Source organism: Oncorhynchus nerka, linkage group LG11 (genome assembly GCF_034236695.1).
Source record: "Oncorhynchus nerka isolate Pitt River linkage group LG11, Oner_Uvic_2.0, whole genome shotgun sequence".
Lineage (NCBI taxonomy): Eukaryota > Metazoa > Chordata > Actinopteri > Salmoniformes > Salmonidae > Oncorhynchus > Oncorhynchus nerka.
This window is the reverse complement of record NC_088406.1, coordinates 32398819-32414917: the sequence shown is the minus strand read 5'-3', so window position 1 is coordinate 32414917 and position 16099 is coordinate 32398819. Positions and strand designations below refer to the sequence as shown.

Genomic DNA, 16099 nt, shown 5'->3' with positions numbered 1-16099 from the left:
GCAAGTCCTTGTCTGTCTCAGAATAACTACCCAGCTCATTGGTTAGAGTTCCTGGCAAAGTGGTCGATCTGCAACAAATTCAGTCACTGGTTGAAAGCTCATGTCTTTACTGTTTGGACTATCCACAATCCACTTACTCACATTAATGACCAAGCTGAGGCTGGACTGCCAGTAAAGATTAGCCAGTAAAGATTTTGATATCAAGTACGTGCCAGGTCCTCAATATGGTTGCTGATGCTCTGAGTCGAGTGCCCTTTGTCAAAGGTGTTGGCCACAGGCTGCTTCATGAGCTCTATGAAAACCTCCTTAGCGTTGTTCAAGCAGTGTCAAACACTTCAGTCCATGATGCTTTCAGGTGGTGCAGTGATCTCAAAGGCAACCTCAACTGCGTAAGCTCACAGAACTTCCACTTCTGTCTACATGTTCTCAGTCCTTGGCAGAGGATGAGGTGTCAAGCCATACTCCAGTCACATGACAACTGGGAAACAGGAGCTAGAACATGTGCTGTTGAAATGGTTCATTTACCTCAACTGATACCTCCTGGTCAAGACACCTTACCTGCCTACTCTGAGAAGGAGCTTCTTGATGAGCAACTCAACGACAGGACTCTTTCTCATGTGCTATTCAATGTGGAGACAACGCAGGCCTTATAGAAGAGAAAAAGCAAGAGATACTGTTAGTCATCAGATACTTGAAGAGCTGGGAGACGCTTGTTGTCAGGTAATGCCATACTGTACAGAGTCTCACAAGATCAGCTATCGAAGACAAAGCGGTTCCAGTACATCCTTGGTTTCCACCGTTGCATTGTCAGCAAGACCATTGAGCCTGATGGCAGGGCTCCACTGGAAAGTATCACCTTGACTAGGCCGCTACGACTGGTTTGTAACTATTTCTGTTCTGCTGAAGATTCAAGCAAGAAGTCCATTGACGTACTAGTGATAACAGATCAATTTACAAGAATAGCTCAATCGTTTCCCTACAGAGCCCAATGCTAAGCAGGTGGCAAGAATCCTGTGGGACCGATACTTCTGTGTGTATGGATTTCTTGAGAGAATTCATAGTGACCAATGGGCAAGTTTCGAGAGTCAGTTGATCTGTGAGATACTCAGTTTCTGGTGTACAATTGCACCACCCGTGAGACAACAGGTTGCGCCCCCTTCTACCTGATGTATGGAAGGATGCCTTGTCTGCCAGTAGATGTGCTTTTCAGAAACACTGAACGATCCAGCTGTTACCAGTTACGACAAGTATGTGGTGTCGCTCTCCAATGATCTGAAGGATGCTATGGTGATCGCGCAGGAACATGCTGCAAAAGCACAAAACGGACAAACTGAGATCTACAACAGAAAGGTCAAGGGGCCTGCCAAAGAAGTCGGCGATGGCGTACTATTGGCAAACAAAGACAGAGGAAAGTGGCGGATCGCTGGGAATCAACAATTTACACTGTGGTCGGACAAGAATCCAGTCACTCACACATTTTTATTTATTTATTTATTTATTTCACCTTTATTTAACCAGGTAAGCAAGTTGAGAACAAGTTCTCATTTACAATTGCGACCTGGCCAAGATAAAGCAAAGCAGTTTGACACATACAACGACACAGAGTTACACATGGAGTAAAACAAACATACAGTCAATAATACAGTAAAAAAAAACAAGTCTATATACAATGTGAGCAAATTAGGTGAGAAGGGAGGTAAAGGCAAAAAAGGCCATGGTGGCAAAGTAAATACAATATAGCAAGTAAAACACTGTAAAACACATACAGTAAAACACATACAGAATATGTAATGCAGCCACTGGAAAGGGAAAAAGTAGTTCATCTTAACCTGATCATGTTGATCAACTTCTTCCCAGTAGATGATGACAGTGCAGTCTCTGGCCTCTTCATCCATGTCCGTTGGCCTGACTCCAAGTTCCGGTGCTCACAATGTGATGATAGATTCAGTATCAAACAAGACAAGGGAGTTCCTTTCCTCAAGAAGAGAGTCAAGATTCACTATCTGGAATGGAACGGGACTTATCTGTACAAATGAGGGAGAATCAGATCACGAAGAGGAAAGCGGAGCAGACCTATGCAGAAGAGAGAATGAATTCCATTTCTGAACGAGCGAGAACTCTTTACCTGGTCAGGAGCTTGTGGACTCTGAAGGAAGAACTCGAGATTGGATAATACAGTTACCAGTTAGTAGAGATGAGGAATCTTCTTCAGGTGTGACCTCAGAACCACTGGTCTCAAGACTCAGATTCAGAAGAGATCCAGTGATCAGACACGCTCTTCTGCTGACATTGGACAGTCTGAACAGCCTAGTGACTCAGTTTACTGTCACTAGTGACTTACACTCACAACGACAATCCTAGTGCAGTTAGGCAAATCGTCAAACCTGTCAACATATTTATCTACACTAAGTGACCCTGATCTTAATATTCAAGCAAATATTTGCAAGTTACTGATCCAAGCCTTCAGAGATTAAGCAAAACTATAGTTGTGACTCACCCAATCGTTTAGTGAAGATTTCAGTTTCCATTATTTTACATGAGCATTGTACTTTATTGATGAGGTCTAGTACTACACAGTGTAGATGTGTAGAAAGGCATCCTACAGCCAGTAGTTGGTTTGAGAGTTTGGCTAACTTTCCTTCCACTTCATCCTTTTGGGAGACTTCAAATGTTGGTTTTCTTGTAAATGAACCTTTTTATATGTTGTGTGATTGTATGTATTTGTGTTGTGTATGTCTGCAGGTACGTGCTCCCAAACTGTTCTGGAACAATGTTACTGTACACATGTCGCCCATGTGCTGTGTTATGGCAGATGGAGTCATACATTGAGCGCTCCTCTGTAGTCATGTTGTTACAGATGTTATGATTTGATATCTACAACTATTACAAAAAGCAAGAGTTGTTACACTTTGAAGGAGATTTCATGACTGATTTTTGAAGTTGCTCTGAAGTTTACACGTTGTGTGTATGTCTGCAGAATAAACTGTGAAAGAGAACGGCACTGTGTCCTTTGTCGATGAGCCGTTACACATGCAGATGAGCTTTTACTATCATTCTTTATATAATTTCGGTGTTTCGTAGTATAGAAACTTATATTTATTCAGTTTAGTCACATGATTTCTCAATTTGCAGTACGTTTGCCAATCGGTTGTGCACCCAGATTTATTTGCCATTCTTTTTGCCTCATCCCTCTCAGCCATACCATTTTTCAATTCCTCATCAATCCTCTGGGATTTACATTTTAACAGTAATTTTCTCAATGGGTGCATGCTTATTAGTTACTGGAATAAGCAATTTCATAAATGTGTCAAGTACAGCATCTGGTTGAACCTCATTACACACCACAGACTAACATTATCACTACAAAACGTATTGTATGACTTCTTATAAACTATATTAGGCTCAGCATTGATAACCATATCTGATGGATTTGGATACTGCTTAAAAGCGCATTAGTAAAGATGTAATTAATACATGTTGATTTCATTCCTGTGCTGTTTGTAACTACCCTCGTAGGTTTACTGGTAACCTGAACCAGGTTTCAGGCACTGGTTACAGTTTGAAGCTTTTTCTTGAGTGGGCAGCTTGATGAAAGCCAGTCAATATTTAAATTGCCCAGAAGATACTTCTCTATTGATATCAAAAACATTTGATTTGTCACATGCACTGAATACAACGGGTGTAGACCTTACAGTGAAATGCTTACTCACAAGCCCTTAACCAACAATGCAGTTTTAAATGCAGTTTTAAAAAATAAGAAATATATTAACAAATAAAGAGCAGCAGTAAAATAACATTAGCGAGGCTGTATACAGGGAGTACCGGTACAGTGTTAATGTGCGGGGGCACCGGTTAGTCAAGGTAATCTATACAGTCGTGGCCAAAAGTTTTGAGAATGACGCATTCATTTTCACAAAGTATGCTGCCTCAGTTTGTATGATGGCAATTTTCATATACTCCAGAATGTTAGGAAGAGTGATCAGATGAAATGCAATTAATTGCAAAGTCCCTCTTTGCCATGCAAATGAACTGAATACCCCAAAAACATTTACACTGCATTTCAGCCCTGCCACAAAAGGATCAGCTGACATCATGTCAGTAATTTCTCTCGTTAACTCAGGCGTGAGTGTTGACGAGGACAAGGCTGGAGATCACTCTGTCATGCTGATTGTGTTTAAATAACAGACTGGAAGCTTCAAAAGGAGGGTGGTGCTTGGAATCATTGATCTTTCTGTCACTCATGGCTACCTGCAAGGAAACACGTGCCGTCATCATTGCTTTGCACAAAAAGGGCTTCACAGGCAAGGATATTGCTGCCAGTAAGATTGCACCTAAATCAACCATTTATTGGATCCTCAAGAACTTCAAGGAGAGCGGTTCAATTGTTGTGAAGAAGGCTTCAGTGTGCCAAAGAAAGTCCAGCAAGCGCCAGGACCTTCTCCTAAAGTTGATTCAGCTGCGGGAACGGGGCAACACCAGTACAGAGCTTGCTCAGGAATGGCAGCAGGCAGGTGTGAGTGAATCTGCATGCACAGTGAGGCGAGGAATTGTGGAGGATGGCCTGGTGTCAAGAAGGGCAGCAAAGAAGCCACTTCTCTCCAGGAAAATCATCAGGGACAGACTGATATTCTGCAAAAGGTACAGGGATTGGACTGCTGAGGACTGGGACTGTCATTTTCTCTGGATCCCCTTTCCGATTGTTTGTGGCATCCGGAAAAAAGCTTGTCCGGAGAAGACAAGGTGAGAGCTACCATCAGTCGTGTGTCATGCAAACAGTAAAGCATCCTGAGACCATTCATGTGTGGGGTTGCTTCTCAGCCAAGGGAGTGGGCTCACTCACAATTTTGCCTAAGAACACAGCCATGAATAAAGAATGGTACCAACACATCCTCCAAGGGCATCTTCTCCCAACCATCCAGGAAGAGTTTGGTGATGAACTATGCCTTTTCCAGCATGATGGCGCACCTTGCCATAAGGTAAAAGTGATAACTAAATGACTCGGGGAACAAAACATCGATATTTTGGGTCCATGGCCAGGAAACTCCCAGACCTTAATCCCATTGAGAATTTGTGGTCAATCCTCAAGAGGTGGGTGGACAAACAAAAACCCACAAATTCTGACAAACTCCAAGCATTGATTATGCAAGAATGGGCTGCCATCAGTCAGGATGTGGCTCAGAAGTTACTTGACAGCATGCCAGGGCAGATTGCAGAGGTCTTGGAAAAAGAAGGGTCAACACTGCAAATATTGACTCTTTGCATCAACTTCATGTAATTGTCAATAAAAGCCTTTGACACTTATGAAATGCTTGTAATTATACTTCAGTATTCCATAGTAACATCTGACAAAATATCTAAAGACACTGAAGCAGCAAACTTTGTGAAAATGAATATTTGTGTCATTCTCAAAACTTTTGGCCACGACTGTATATATACCCTATACTGGGGTAGTCCGTCATTGTAAATAAGAATTTGTTCTTAACTGTCTTGCCTAGTTCAATAAAGGTTCAATACATTTGGAAATAACCATGGAATGTTTTTTCAATTCCGACAGTACGAGTAATTTTTTGTTGTTGAAGTTTTTGAATACATTTTAATATTTGTAGCTACTTTTGAAGTAAATACCTTCAGTCATCACTGCTCTGATTCACTATTTCCAGTACCAGTCAAAGGTTTTGACAGGCCTACTCATTCAAACTTTGTGGAAATTAATATTTGTGTCATTCTCAACTTTTGGCCACGACTGTACATGTGGGTAGAGTTAATCACATACATTTATCAAGTATTTCACATGTTATCCAGGCACTGACTGTTAGCACTTGGTGCTCTATAGCAGGGAATGGGCTTTAGATGAGGTAGAGAAACCTGTAGCTGTATTACTTCAACAGCATTTAACATGATATCCTCTAAGCTTTTACAGGAATGTGCTTCTGAATTTAAACAGCCACACTGCCACTATTTGGCATTTCTGTCGTTTATGTAGATGTTATAACCAGTTATTGCTACCACTGTATAATCAAAGGTATTATCCTTATTTCTTAAGCAACATATGTTAATGTCGGCTATTTTTATTGCTTTACTGGGAAGTGTCATGATGTTGGCCTGGGGGTAGGTTTATGACAGTCATAAATACCTCTCCCCCCCCCCCCCCCCTTTCCTCTCTACCCTACTGATGTGACATTTGAAAATCCCTTGGTTAACATAGAGATTCTGTGAACATCAGAAGGTGGGGGGAAATAAACTATATTCTGGTAACTTAATGAATATGATGTCAGTTCGGTTGTCATCTGAGACATTCTCATCAATGATAGGATGACAAACTCTACAGTGGAAAGTCTGCACATTGTAGTTATCGGATTCACATGGAATTGTTTGAATATAAATGTTTGAATATACAATTATTGGTGAAGAGATTAAATGTAATTTTAGCTTCCAAATGACAGATTTGGGTTTTCATAAAGTTAGGGCTCTGCTCAATCAGTGGCCCGCCCCTGTGAAGAGACATGGGTTATAAAACATTTCAAACACACCCTTCTTGCTCCACTATATAAAGCCTTGACGAAAATGTAACCTCCTGTTCCGAGGATGTGAGGACGACGGTCCATACGTTAAAAGGACTAACATGTCAACTACAGAACTAAGCCAACCTCAGCGTGAGCTTTGGTTGCGAATGGTATGAACGTTGAACTCCTATTCACTACAGAAGTGATACCTCCTAGTCATTAAGTTAGCAACAGCAGCTGCAAACGTGGGCTAGGAAAGAACAGACAGAGTATCCCATCTACCACACAACAACGTTACTACAATGTATACAATCTACCACCATAGACATTCTTCAAAGGACTCAGAAGGCCGTGTTGCCCAACCATCTACCACCAACCTACCGAAGCGCAGCTCAGAGTAAATATTTATTTCCTTTTCCAAATGGGCGGTAATTTAGAATGCATAAGATACTGTATTTACGATAGCACAGCTTCGCCCTCAGTTCCTCAGTCTTCCCGCTCTTTCACTCAAACCCAGCCCCTTTTCTTTTGTGTAACCAGCTGTCATATCTGTTCCGCCCGCTAGGAACGTTTTCCTTTATGACGTAATTTGTAATCAAGGTATGATTTAAATATGTGTATGTGTTATTTTGTGTGATTAGTTAGTTATTTAGTAAATCAATAATTAAACCCAATTTTTGTATTGCTGATTCCACTTGTTAGCCAGGGTTCGTGCAACCAAGAATTTACAACTTTACGATGACGATTAATATTGACTGCTATTGATGTAAAATATTACTCTGTCTTTAAGAGTTTATTCGGTAGATAACAGTTCTCTAAATATTATTTTGTGGTTCCCGACTCTAGTTAATTACATTTATATGATTAGCTCAATCAGGTAATATTAATGACGGAGAAATTATTTTATAGAATAGCATGTCATATCACTTAATCCGACATAGCCAAAGACACGACAGGGTACACACATACGTGGTCCCCTAAAATGGGGAGGACTATGTACAAAAAGTGTTGTAATTTCTAAACGGTTCACCCGATATGGATGAATACCCTCAAATTAAAGCTGACAGTCTGCACTTTGACCTCCTACTCATTGTATAATTTCAACAACAAAACATTCACTGTCCCAATCGTTTTGGAGCTCACTGTATGTCAATATGCTGCTGTATGCTCCTCCCCACCAAATGCTTCTGGTAATGGAAGATGTTCACTTCACTGGAGATTATAGACTGACTGCAGTAAAAATAACTCATGATATTCAATGGCATGGTGAACATTTGGATTCAGAAAATCTTAACTGTTTCATTGCTGGTCTATTCAGTTGAAGTTTTATAAACAGGCAAACAAGTAAGCAAAAAACAGATGGACAGGAAAACATACGATCACAATTAAACAAAGGAGAACCATAGAGATTGATTGTAAAAAAAAATCTGTTCATACACAGCACATTGGAGGCCTTTTTACTTCATTTTAATGATTCACATTCCAGACACAACTGTAGTGCACATTGTTAGAGCATCTACTCTAAAAGCTTAGCTAAAGCCCTTGGCTTGGAGAAGTACTCGTCTCCCATACAGCAGAGGGTAACAGTAATGGATCTCAAGAGGGAGGGATATGGGAGAGTGCTCTCTTTTTTTCTCAATCTTTCTATTTCTCACTCTCTATTGGCTTTCTCTCTGTTTTAGTTAGCGTCTCACTGGCCTTCATGTCTTCTCTGCTGAAATCCTGATTGACATTGAGATTGGCTATTACCATCTCAGAAGTTTGGCCAGATCTCCTGTGGCTTCTTCCTCCTTTTGAAAATACCCATCAGAATAAACCTGTCTTCTTCTGCAGGATTTACCGTACCTACCATTACTGACAATTGACATCTCAATGGATGTGGTTAAAAGGCTATATGGTATGATGTAGTCATTACGGTGTGAACAGTATACAAGGATACTTCCTTAACTATGCTAAAGGGGCTGTCTGAAAAGGTGTCTAATTAAATAGGTGAATAACAGAGGCCTATAAGGTGAAATAAAGATGTGATTTATCTCTACGGAGTCAAAATCCACCCTGGGGAGAAACAACAACATGAGATCTTCAGTACTAAAGTTCTGAGCCTTGTCAGCTTTACTATCATGGTGCATCAGTAGCAGATCTCAGTGGTGAGCGATAGATGTATTTCTCTCTTGTCCAACCCATCTGCCTCTCCCTCAGACTTCATGCATCCTTACGTCCATGTCAGTGGAGATGATGGATTTAGGTTTGCCTGTCAGGGCTTTTCTATTGCCTTTTTTCTCAATGGGATTACATTGTGTTGGGATGTTTTCTTTCAGAGATGGCAGGTTTGGGCTACAGTATGAATGACTGATAGACAGCTACATGGATAGTAACCTTATTTCAACTCGCAGGGTCCCGGGCACGTTTTGAGGACAGCCCACCTTGGATCGTGGAGAACCCCTCTGACCTGATCGTGTCCAAGGGGGAGCCCGCCACCCTTAACTGCAAGGCAGAGGGGAGGCCTAACCCCACTGTGGAGTGGTACAAGGACGGTGAGCGGGTGGAAACAGACCGGGATGACCCTCGGTCTCATCGCATGCTCCTTCCCAGCGGCTCCCTCTTCTTCCTGCGTATCGTCCACGGACGACGCTCTAAACCAGATGAGGGCGTCTACACTTGTGTGGCACGTAACTACCTAGGAGAGGCTGTCAGTCACAACGCTTCGCTGGAAGTAGCCAGTAAGTCTTTGTCATTTTACTTGCTGTATATGTCACCCACGACCAGTGGTGGAAAAAGTACCCAATTATCATACTTGAGTTTAAGTAAAGATATCTGAATAGAAAGTGACTCTAGTAGAAGTGAAAGTCACCCTGTAAAATCCAACTTCAAATCAGATTTTGTCACATACACATAGTTAGCAGATGTTAATGCGAGTGTCGCGAAATGCTTGTGCTTCTAGTTCTGACAATGCAGTAATAACCAACAAGTAATCTAACCTAACAATTCCACAACTACCTTATACACACAAGTGTAAAGGGATGAAGAATATGTACATAAAAAATATATGAATGAGTGATGGTACAGAACGGCATAGGCAAGATGCAGTAGATGGTATCGAGTACAGTATATGAGATGAGTAATGTAGGGTATGTAAACATTATTAAGTGGCATTGTTTAAAGTGGCTAGTGATACATTTCTACATCAATTTTTCCATTATTAAAGTGGCTGGAGTTGAGTAGGTATGTTGACAGCAGCCACTCAATGTTAGTGGTGGCTGTTTAACTTCTTGCGTCGACCCATGCCGGATCCGGTAGCGTAATCATAGCCTCAAGCTCAATACCATAACGCAACGTTAACTATTCATGAAAATCGCAAATGAAATGAAATTAATATGTTAGCTCTCAAGCTTAGCCTTTTGTTAACAACACTGTCATCTCAGATTTTCAAAAATATGCTTCTCTACCATAGCAAACTAGCATTTAGCATTAGCATTTAGCGTTAGCATTAGCAGGCCACATTTTCGCAAAAACATTCAATAAATCATTTACCTTTGAAGAACTTCGGATGTTTTCAATGAGGAGACTCTCAATTAGATATCAAATGTTCAGTTTTTCCTGAAAGATTTTTTGCGCAGGAGAAATCGGTCCGTTTGGTGCGTCACGTTTGGCTACCAAAAAAAAACGAAAATTCAGTTATCCAAACGCCGAACTTTTTTCCAAATTAACTCCATAATATCCACTGAAACATGGCAAACGTTGTTTAGAACCAATCCTCAAGGTGTTTTTCACATATCTCTTCAATGATGTATCGTTCCTGGAAGTATGAGTCTCCTTCTGTAACGCAAGGTACAATGGTTGCCACTGGGAATTACGCACCGATTTAGACAAAGGACACCAGACGGCCCCCTGGCAAATGTAGTCTCTTATGGCCAATCTTCCAATGATATGCCTACAAATACGCCACAATGCTGCAGACATCTTGGATGAACGGCAGAGCGCATACGCTCGTTCGCAGCATATTCACAGCCATATAAGGAGACGTTAGTAAACACAGCATCAAAAATCCTGTTCATTTCCTGTTTGAAGTTTCATCTTGGTTTCGCCTGTAGCATTAGTTCTGGGGCACTCACAGATAATATCTTTGCAGTTTTGGAAACGTCAGAGTTTTGTCTTTCCAAGGCTGTCAATTCCATGCATAGTCGAGCATCTTTTCGTGACAAAATATTGCGCTTAAAACGGGCACGTCTTTTTATCCAATAATGACATAGCGCCCCCATAGGTTGAAGAGGTCTGAATGCCTTGAGATAAGCTGTTTTTCAGTCTCTCGGTCCCTGCTTTGATGCACCTGTACTGACCTCGCCTTCTGAGTGATAGCGGGGTGAACAGGCAGTGGCTCGGGTGGTTGTTGTCCTTGATGATCTTTATGGCCTTCCTGTGACATCGGGTGGTGTAGGTGTCCTGGAGGGCAGGTAGTTTGCCCCCGGTGATGCATTGTGCAGACCTCACTACCCCCTGGAGAGCTTTACGGTTGTGGGCAGAGCAGTTGCCATGCCAGGCGGTGATACAGCCCGACAGAGGTTGAAGAGGCGCTACTGCGCCTTCACCACACAGTTTGTCCGTGATATGTACGCCGAGGAACTTAAAACTTACTACAATCTCCACTACTGTCCCATCGATGTGGATATTGGGGTGTTCCCTCTGCTGTTTCCTGAAATCCATGATCATCTCCTTTGTTTTGTTGATGTTGAGTGTGAGGTTATTTTCCTGACACCACACTCCGAGGACCCTCACCTCCTCCCTGTAGGCCGTCTCGTCGTTGTTGGTAATCAAGCCTACCACTGTAGTGTCGTCCGCAAACTTGATGATTGAGTTGGAGGCGTGCATGGCCACACAATCGTGGGTGAACAGGGAGTACAGGAGAGGGCTCAGAAGCACCCTTGTGGGGCCCCAGTGTTGAGGATCAGCGGGGTGAAGATGTTGTTACCTACCCTCACCACCTGGGGGCAGTCCGTCAGGAAGTCCAGTACCCAGTTGCACAGGGCAGGGTCGACCCAGGGTCTCGAGCTTGATGACGAGTGTTCTCTTGATAGGGGCAGAATGACAGATTTTTACCTTGTCAGCTCGGCGATTTGATCCAGCAACCTTTTGGTTACTAGCCCAACGCTCTAACCACTAGGCTACATGCCCACCCCACTATTATCATGGCCCTCAGTCTCAAGTGGTTGTCACTAGTTACCACACACAAAGTCATGAACCCAGCCTGTTTCTACATTTCCTCTTCTTAAAATCTGTTTTTAACCCTAACATTAAACACACTGCTAATCTTATGCCTTACCCTAAACTTAAATAAATAAAAAATGTTTTTTTAAATTTGATTTGATAAAGCCAATTACGACTTTGTGGTATGCTGTTTTCTCTCTTTCCCCTTGTAATTGTGTCGGTGTGGCGTGACACTAGGCTGAATGCATACCCTTTCTGGCATTAGGAAATGGATTAGCGGAGTGTGTTGATTAGGAAAACGAGCGTAACAGATTAGGGAATGTCTCCTTGTTAAAAACACAAAACAGCAATTTGCCTGCATCTTGTCTTTCACCAGAGCACAAAGCCAGCCATGCCACCTCAGCCTCTCTAACTGCTCATGGCTCACTGACCTCCATCACAGCACATGTTCAAAAATAGGGCCAGCTTTAGTTCAGCTTCCATAATAAGTGATATTTCCACACTCATAACTGCCTTAATGTTGCTGGACCCCAGGAAGATTAGCTACTGCCTTGGCAACAGCTAATGGGGATCCTTTAATAAATACAAATAAACAGAAGAACATCAAATATTAGAGAAACTACAAATATTAGAGCAAAACCGTTTCTAGAGAAAAACATTTAAGCATCACAGTTATGATGTTTTTGATGATGAATTCTCCTCAGCCAGTGGAGATGTAGCCGGAGATGACATTCTCCTCAGCCAGTGGAGATGTAGCCGGAGATGACATTCTCCTCAGCCAGTGGAGATGTAGCCGGAGATGACATTCTCCTCAGCCAGTGGAGATGTAGCCGGAGATGACATTCTCCTCAGCCAGTGGAGATGTAGCCGGAGATGACATTCTCCTCAGCCAGTGGAGATGTAGCCGGAGATGACAGTCATACCAATAAGGCTATGCATCTCCTAGAGGCAGGCACATCTCCTAGAGGCAGGCACTCTAATGGTAACTAACCGCAGCAATGACTGTATTGTCCTAGGTATGCTGCCTCTGGGTAGCTGGGGCATATGTTAAGACCGTAGGGTGGTGGTGTTCTTAGCTTCACCCCTCCCCACCAAGTTGTAGTGGGTTGAGGATAGTGTTAGAAGTGTGGATACTAGGAACAACAGGTGGAGGGAGGAAGAGCTTTAGAAGAGCCCCCCCCCCCATTTGTGAGCAGTAATTAGTACTGCTGCAGCTGTTAAACTGGCTTAAATCATTGAGGAGCTAATAGGATGGCTGGCTTTCTGGGTTGTTAAAGGCTGTTGTTGTCCACCCAAATCTCATGAATACCACCAGCCAGACTAATTAGTCAACACGCCTGCTTAAAAGACTATACCTATCATACTGTCATATAGAATTTACAGGAGTCTGTCTGTTTGTGTTCTGTTGATACAGTCCAGTCGGAAAGTATTCAGACCCCTTGACTTTTCCCACATTTAGTTAGGTAACAGCCTTATTCTAAAATTGATTTAAATTATATTTTTTCCTCAATCTACACAATACACCATAATATCAAAGCGAAAACAGGTTTTTAGATTTATTTTGCAAATGTATTAAAAGCTTAACCTGCTGTGCTTTTACAACAGCCTTGAAGGAGTTCCCACATATGCTGAGCACTTGTTGGCTGCTTTTCCTTTACTCTGCAGTCCAACTCATCCCAAACCATCTCAATTAGGTTGAGGTCGGGTGATTTGTGGAGGCCAGGTCATCTGATGCAGCACTCCATCACTCTCCTTCTTGGTCAAATAGCCCTTACACAGCCTGGAGGTGTGTTTTGGTTCATTGTCTTGTTGAAAAAGACACAGCGGTTGGAACCAAACCATCTTAAATTTGGACTCCTCAGAACAAAGGACAGATTTCCACCGGTCTAATGTCCATTGCTCGTGTTTCTTGGCCCAAGCAAGTCTCTTATTCTTTTTGGTGTCCTTTAGTAGTGGTTTCTTTGCAGCAAATCGGCCATGAATGCCTGATTCACGCAGTCTTCTATGAACAGTTGATGTTGTCTGTTACTTGAACTTGAATTGAATTTATTTGGGCTGCAATTTCTGAGGCTGGTTACTCTAATTAACTTATTTTCTGCAGCAGAGGTAACTGTGGGTCTCCTTTCCTGTGGTGGTCCTCATGAGAGCCGGTTTCATCATAGTGCTTGATGGTTTTTGCGACTGGACTTGAAGAAACTTTCAAAATACTTAATTTTCAGATTGACTGTCTTAAAGTAATGATGGACTGTCATTTCTCTTTGCTTATTTGAGCTGTTCTTGTCATAATATGGACTTGGTCTTTTACCAAATAGTGCTATCGTCTGTATACTGTACATAACTGAATGGCTCAAATGGCGCATTAAGAAGAAAATTCCACAAATCAACTTTTAACAAGGCACACCTGTTAATTGAAATGCATTCCAGGTGACTACCTCATGAAGCAGGTTGAGAGAATGCCAAGGGTGTGCAACGCTGTCATCAAGGCAAAAGGTGTCTACTTTGAAGAATCTCAAATATATTTTGATTTGATCACCCTTTTTTGGTTACTACATGATTCCGTATGTGTTATTTAATAGTTATGTCTTCACTATTATTCTACAATGTAAAGTAAAGATCCCTCCCAGACCCTTTGCTATAAGACTTGAAATTGAGCTCCGGTGCATCCTGTTTCCATTGATCATCCTTGATGTTTCTACAATTTGATTGGAGTCCACCTGTGGTAAATTCAATTGATTGGACATCATTTGGAAAGGCTCACACCTGTCTATATAAGGTCCCACAGTTGACAGTGCATGTCAGAGCAAAAAGCAAGAAAGGATTGTGTCGAGGCACAGATCTGGGGAAGGGTAACAAAAAAACAAAAAAAAGAATGTGTTTGCTAAAAGGCACCTAAAGGACTCTGACCATTATAAACAAGATTCTCTTGGCCTGAATGCCAAGCGTCACATTTGGAGGAAACCTGGCACCATCCCTACGGTGAAGCATGGTGGTGGCAGCATTCTGATGGGATGTGTTTCAGCAGCAGGGACTGGTAGACTAGTCAGGATTGAGGGAAAGATAAACAGAGCAACATTTTCCTTGATGAAAACCTCCTCCAGAACGCTCAGGGCCTCAGACGGCAAAGGTTCACCTTCCAAAAGGACAATGACCCTAAGCACACAGCCAAGACAATGCAGGAGTGGCTTCAGAACAAGTCTCTGAATGTCCTTCAGTGTCCCAGCCAGAGCCTGGACTTGAACTCGATCGAACATCTCTGGATCTGGAGATACCTGAAAATAGCTGTGCAGTGACGCTCCCCATCCAACCTGAAAGAGCTTGAGAGGATCTGCAGAGAAGAATGGGGGAAACTCCCAAAATACCGGTATGCTTAGCTTGTAGCGTCATACCCATGAAGACTCAAGGCTGTAATCGCTGCCAAAGGTGCTTCAACAAAGTACTGAGTAAAGGGTCTGTGATATTTCATTTTTTTTGTTTTTGATAAATGTGCCAATTTTTCTAAAAAAAAAAGTTTTTGCTTTGTCATTATGGACTATTGTGTTTAGATTGAGGGGGGGTAATTTAATCAATTTTAGAATAAGGCTGTAACATACCTATGTGGAAAAAGTCAAGGGGTCTGAATCATTTAACATTTACATTTAAGTCATTTAGCAGACGCTCTTATCCAGAGCGACTTACAAATTGGTGCTTTCACCTTATGACATCCAGTGGAACAGCCACTTTACAATAGTGCATCTAAATCTTTTAAGGGGGGGGGGGTGAGAAGGATTACTTTATCCTATCCTAGGTATTCCTTAAAGAGGTATCTGCTCTAGTGTGGTGGTTTTTGGTTTGTTTCATTTAATATATTTCATAAAATGTAATATTCACTTCTCTTGAAGTTAAATAAAATATGCTAAATTTGAAACAAACCTTAGTCTGTACACATGAAGTTATCTTTTGCCTGTTTTTTGTCCATCCTTCATCTACCCTCAATCCCTCTCATCGATCCCTGAAGACCATCCAGTTTGTAGTTTTTTTTTTATACAAAACTACAGATTGTAAACATTTTTGCTAAGGGTAATATTATTGACCGATTGACTATGACTTTTCAAATCACCCAGCAGTGCAATTTGTGGCGTTAGCTCCAGGTAAATGTTGTAATTCAGAATGTTGACATTTGCGCGATCGATTTTTCTATTGCTCATTTGCGTCATTTTGTATCAGTTCATAAACCATGTGCCATAGAATCGGTACAAATCGAAAATCTTTCCCCAACTATTTTGCAATGCTTATGGCACTATTTATCAGAATTTTGTTTAACCAATTATGGTCTTTAATGCAGGGCCAACAGACAAGTTTCTTACTTTCTCCCCCTTCCACAAACCTCTTCCATCTGTGCAGTAATGCTGCAATTA

General features: G+C 41.8%; 1 protein-coding gene across 2 annotated transcripts in view; it reads left to right on the top strand.

Moving 5' to 3' along the window:
* The window catches only part of LOC115136709 (roundabout homolog 2-like), a 73935-nt gene that overhangs the window by 17404 nt on the left and 40432 nt on the right, over positions 1-16099 (top strand). For both annotated transcript variants that reach the window (XM_029672407.2, XM_029672408.2), the window contains exon 2: positions 8897-9223. In XM_029672407.2, coding sequence (XP_029528267.2) covers positions 8897-9223 — 327 coding nt within the window. The remainder of the gene's footprint in view (positions 1-8896; positions 9224-16099) is intronic.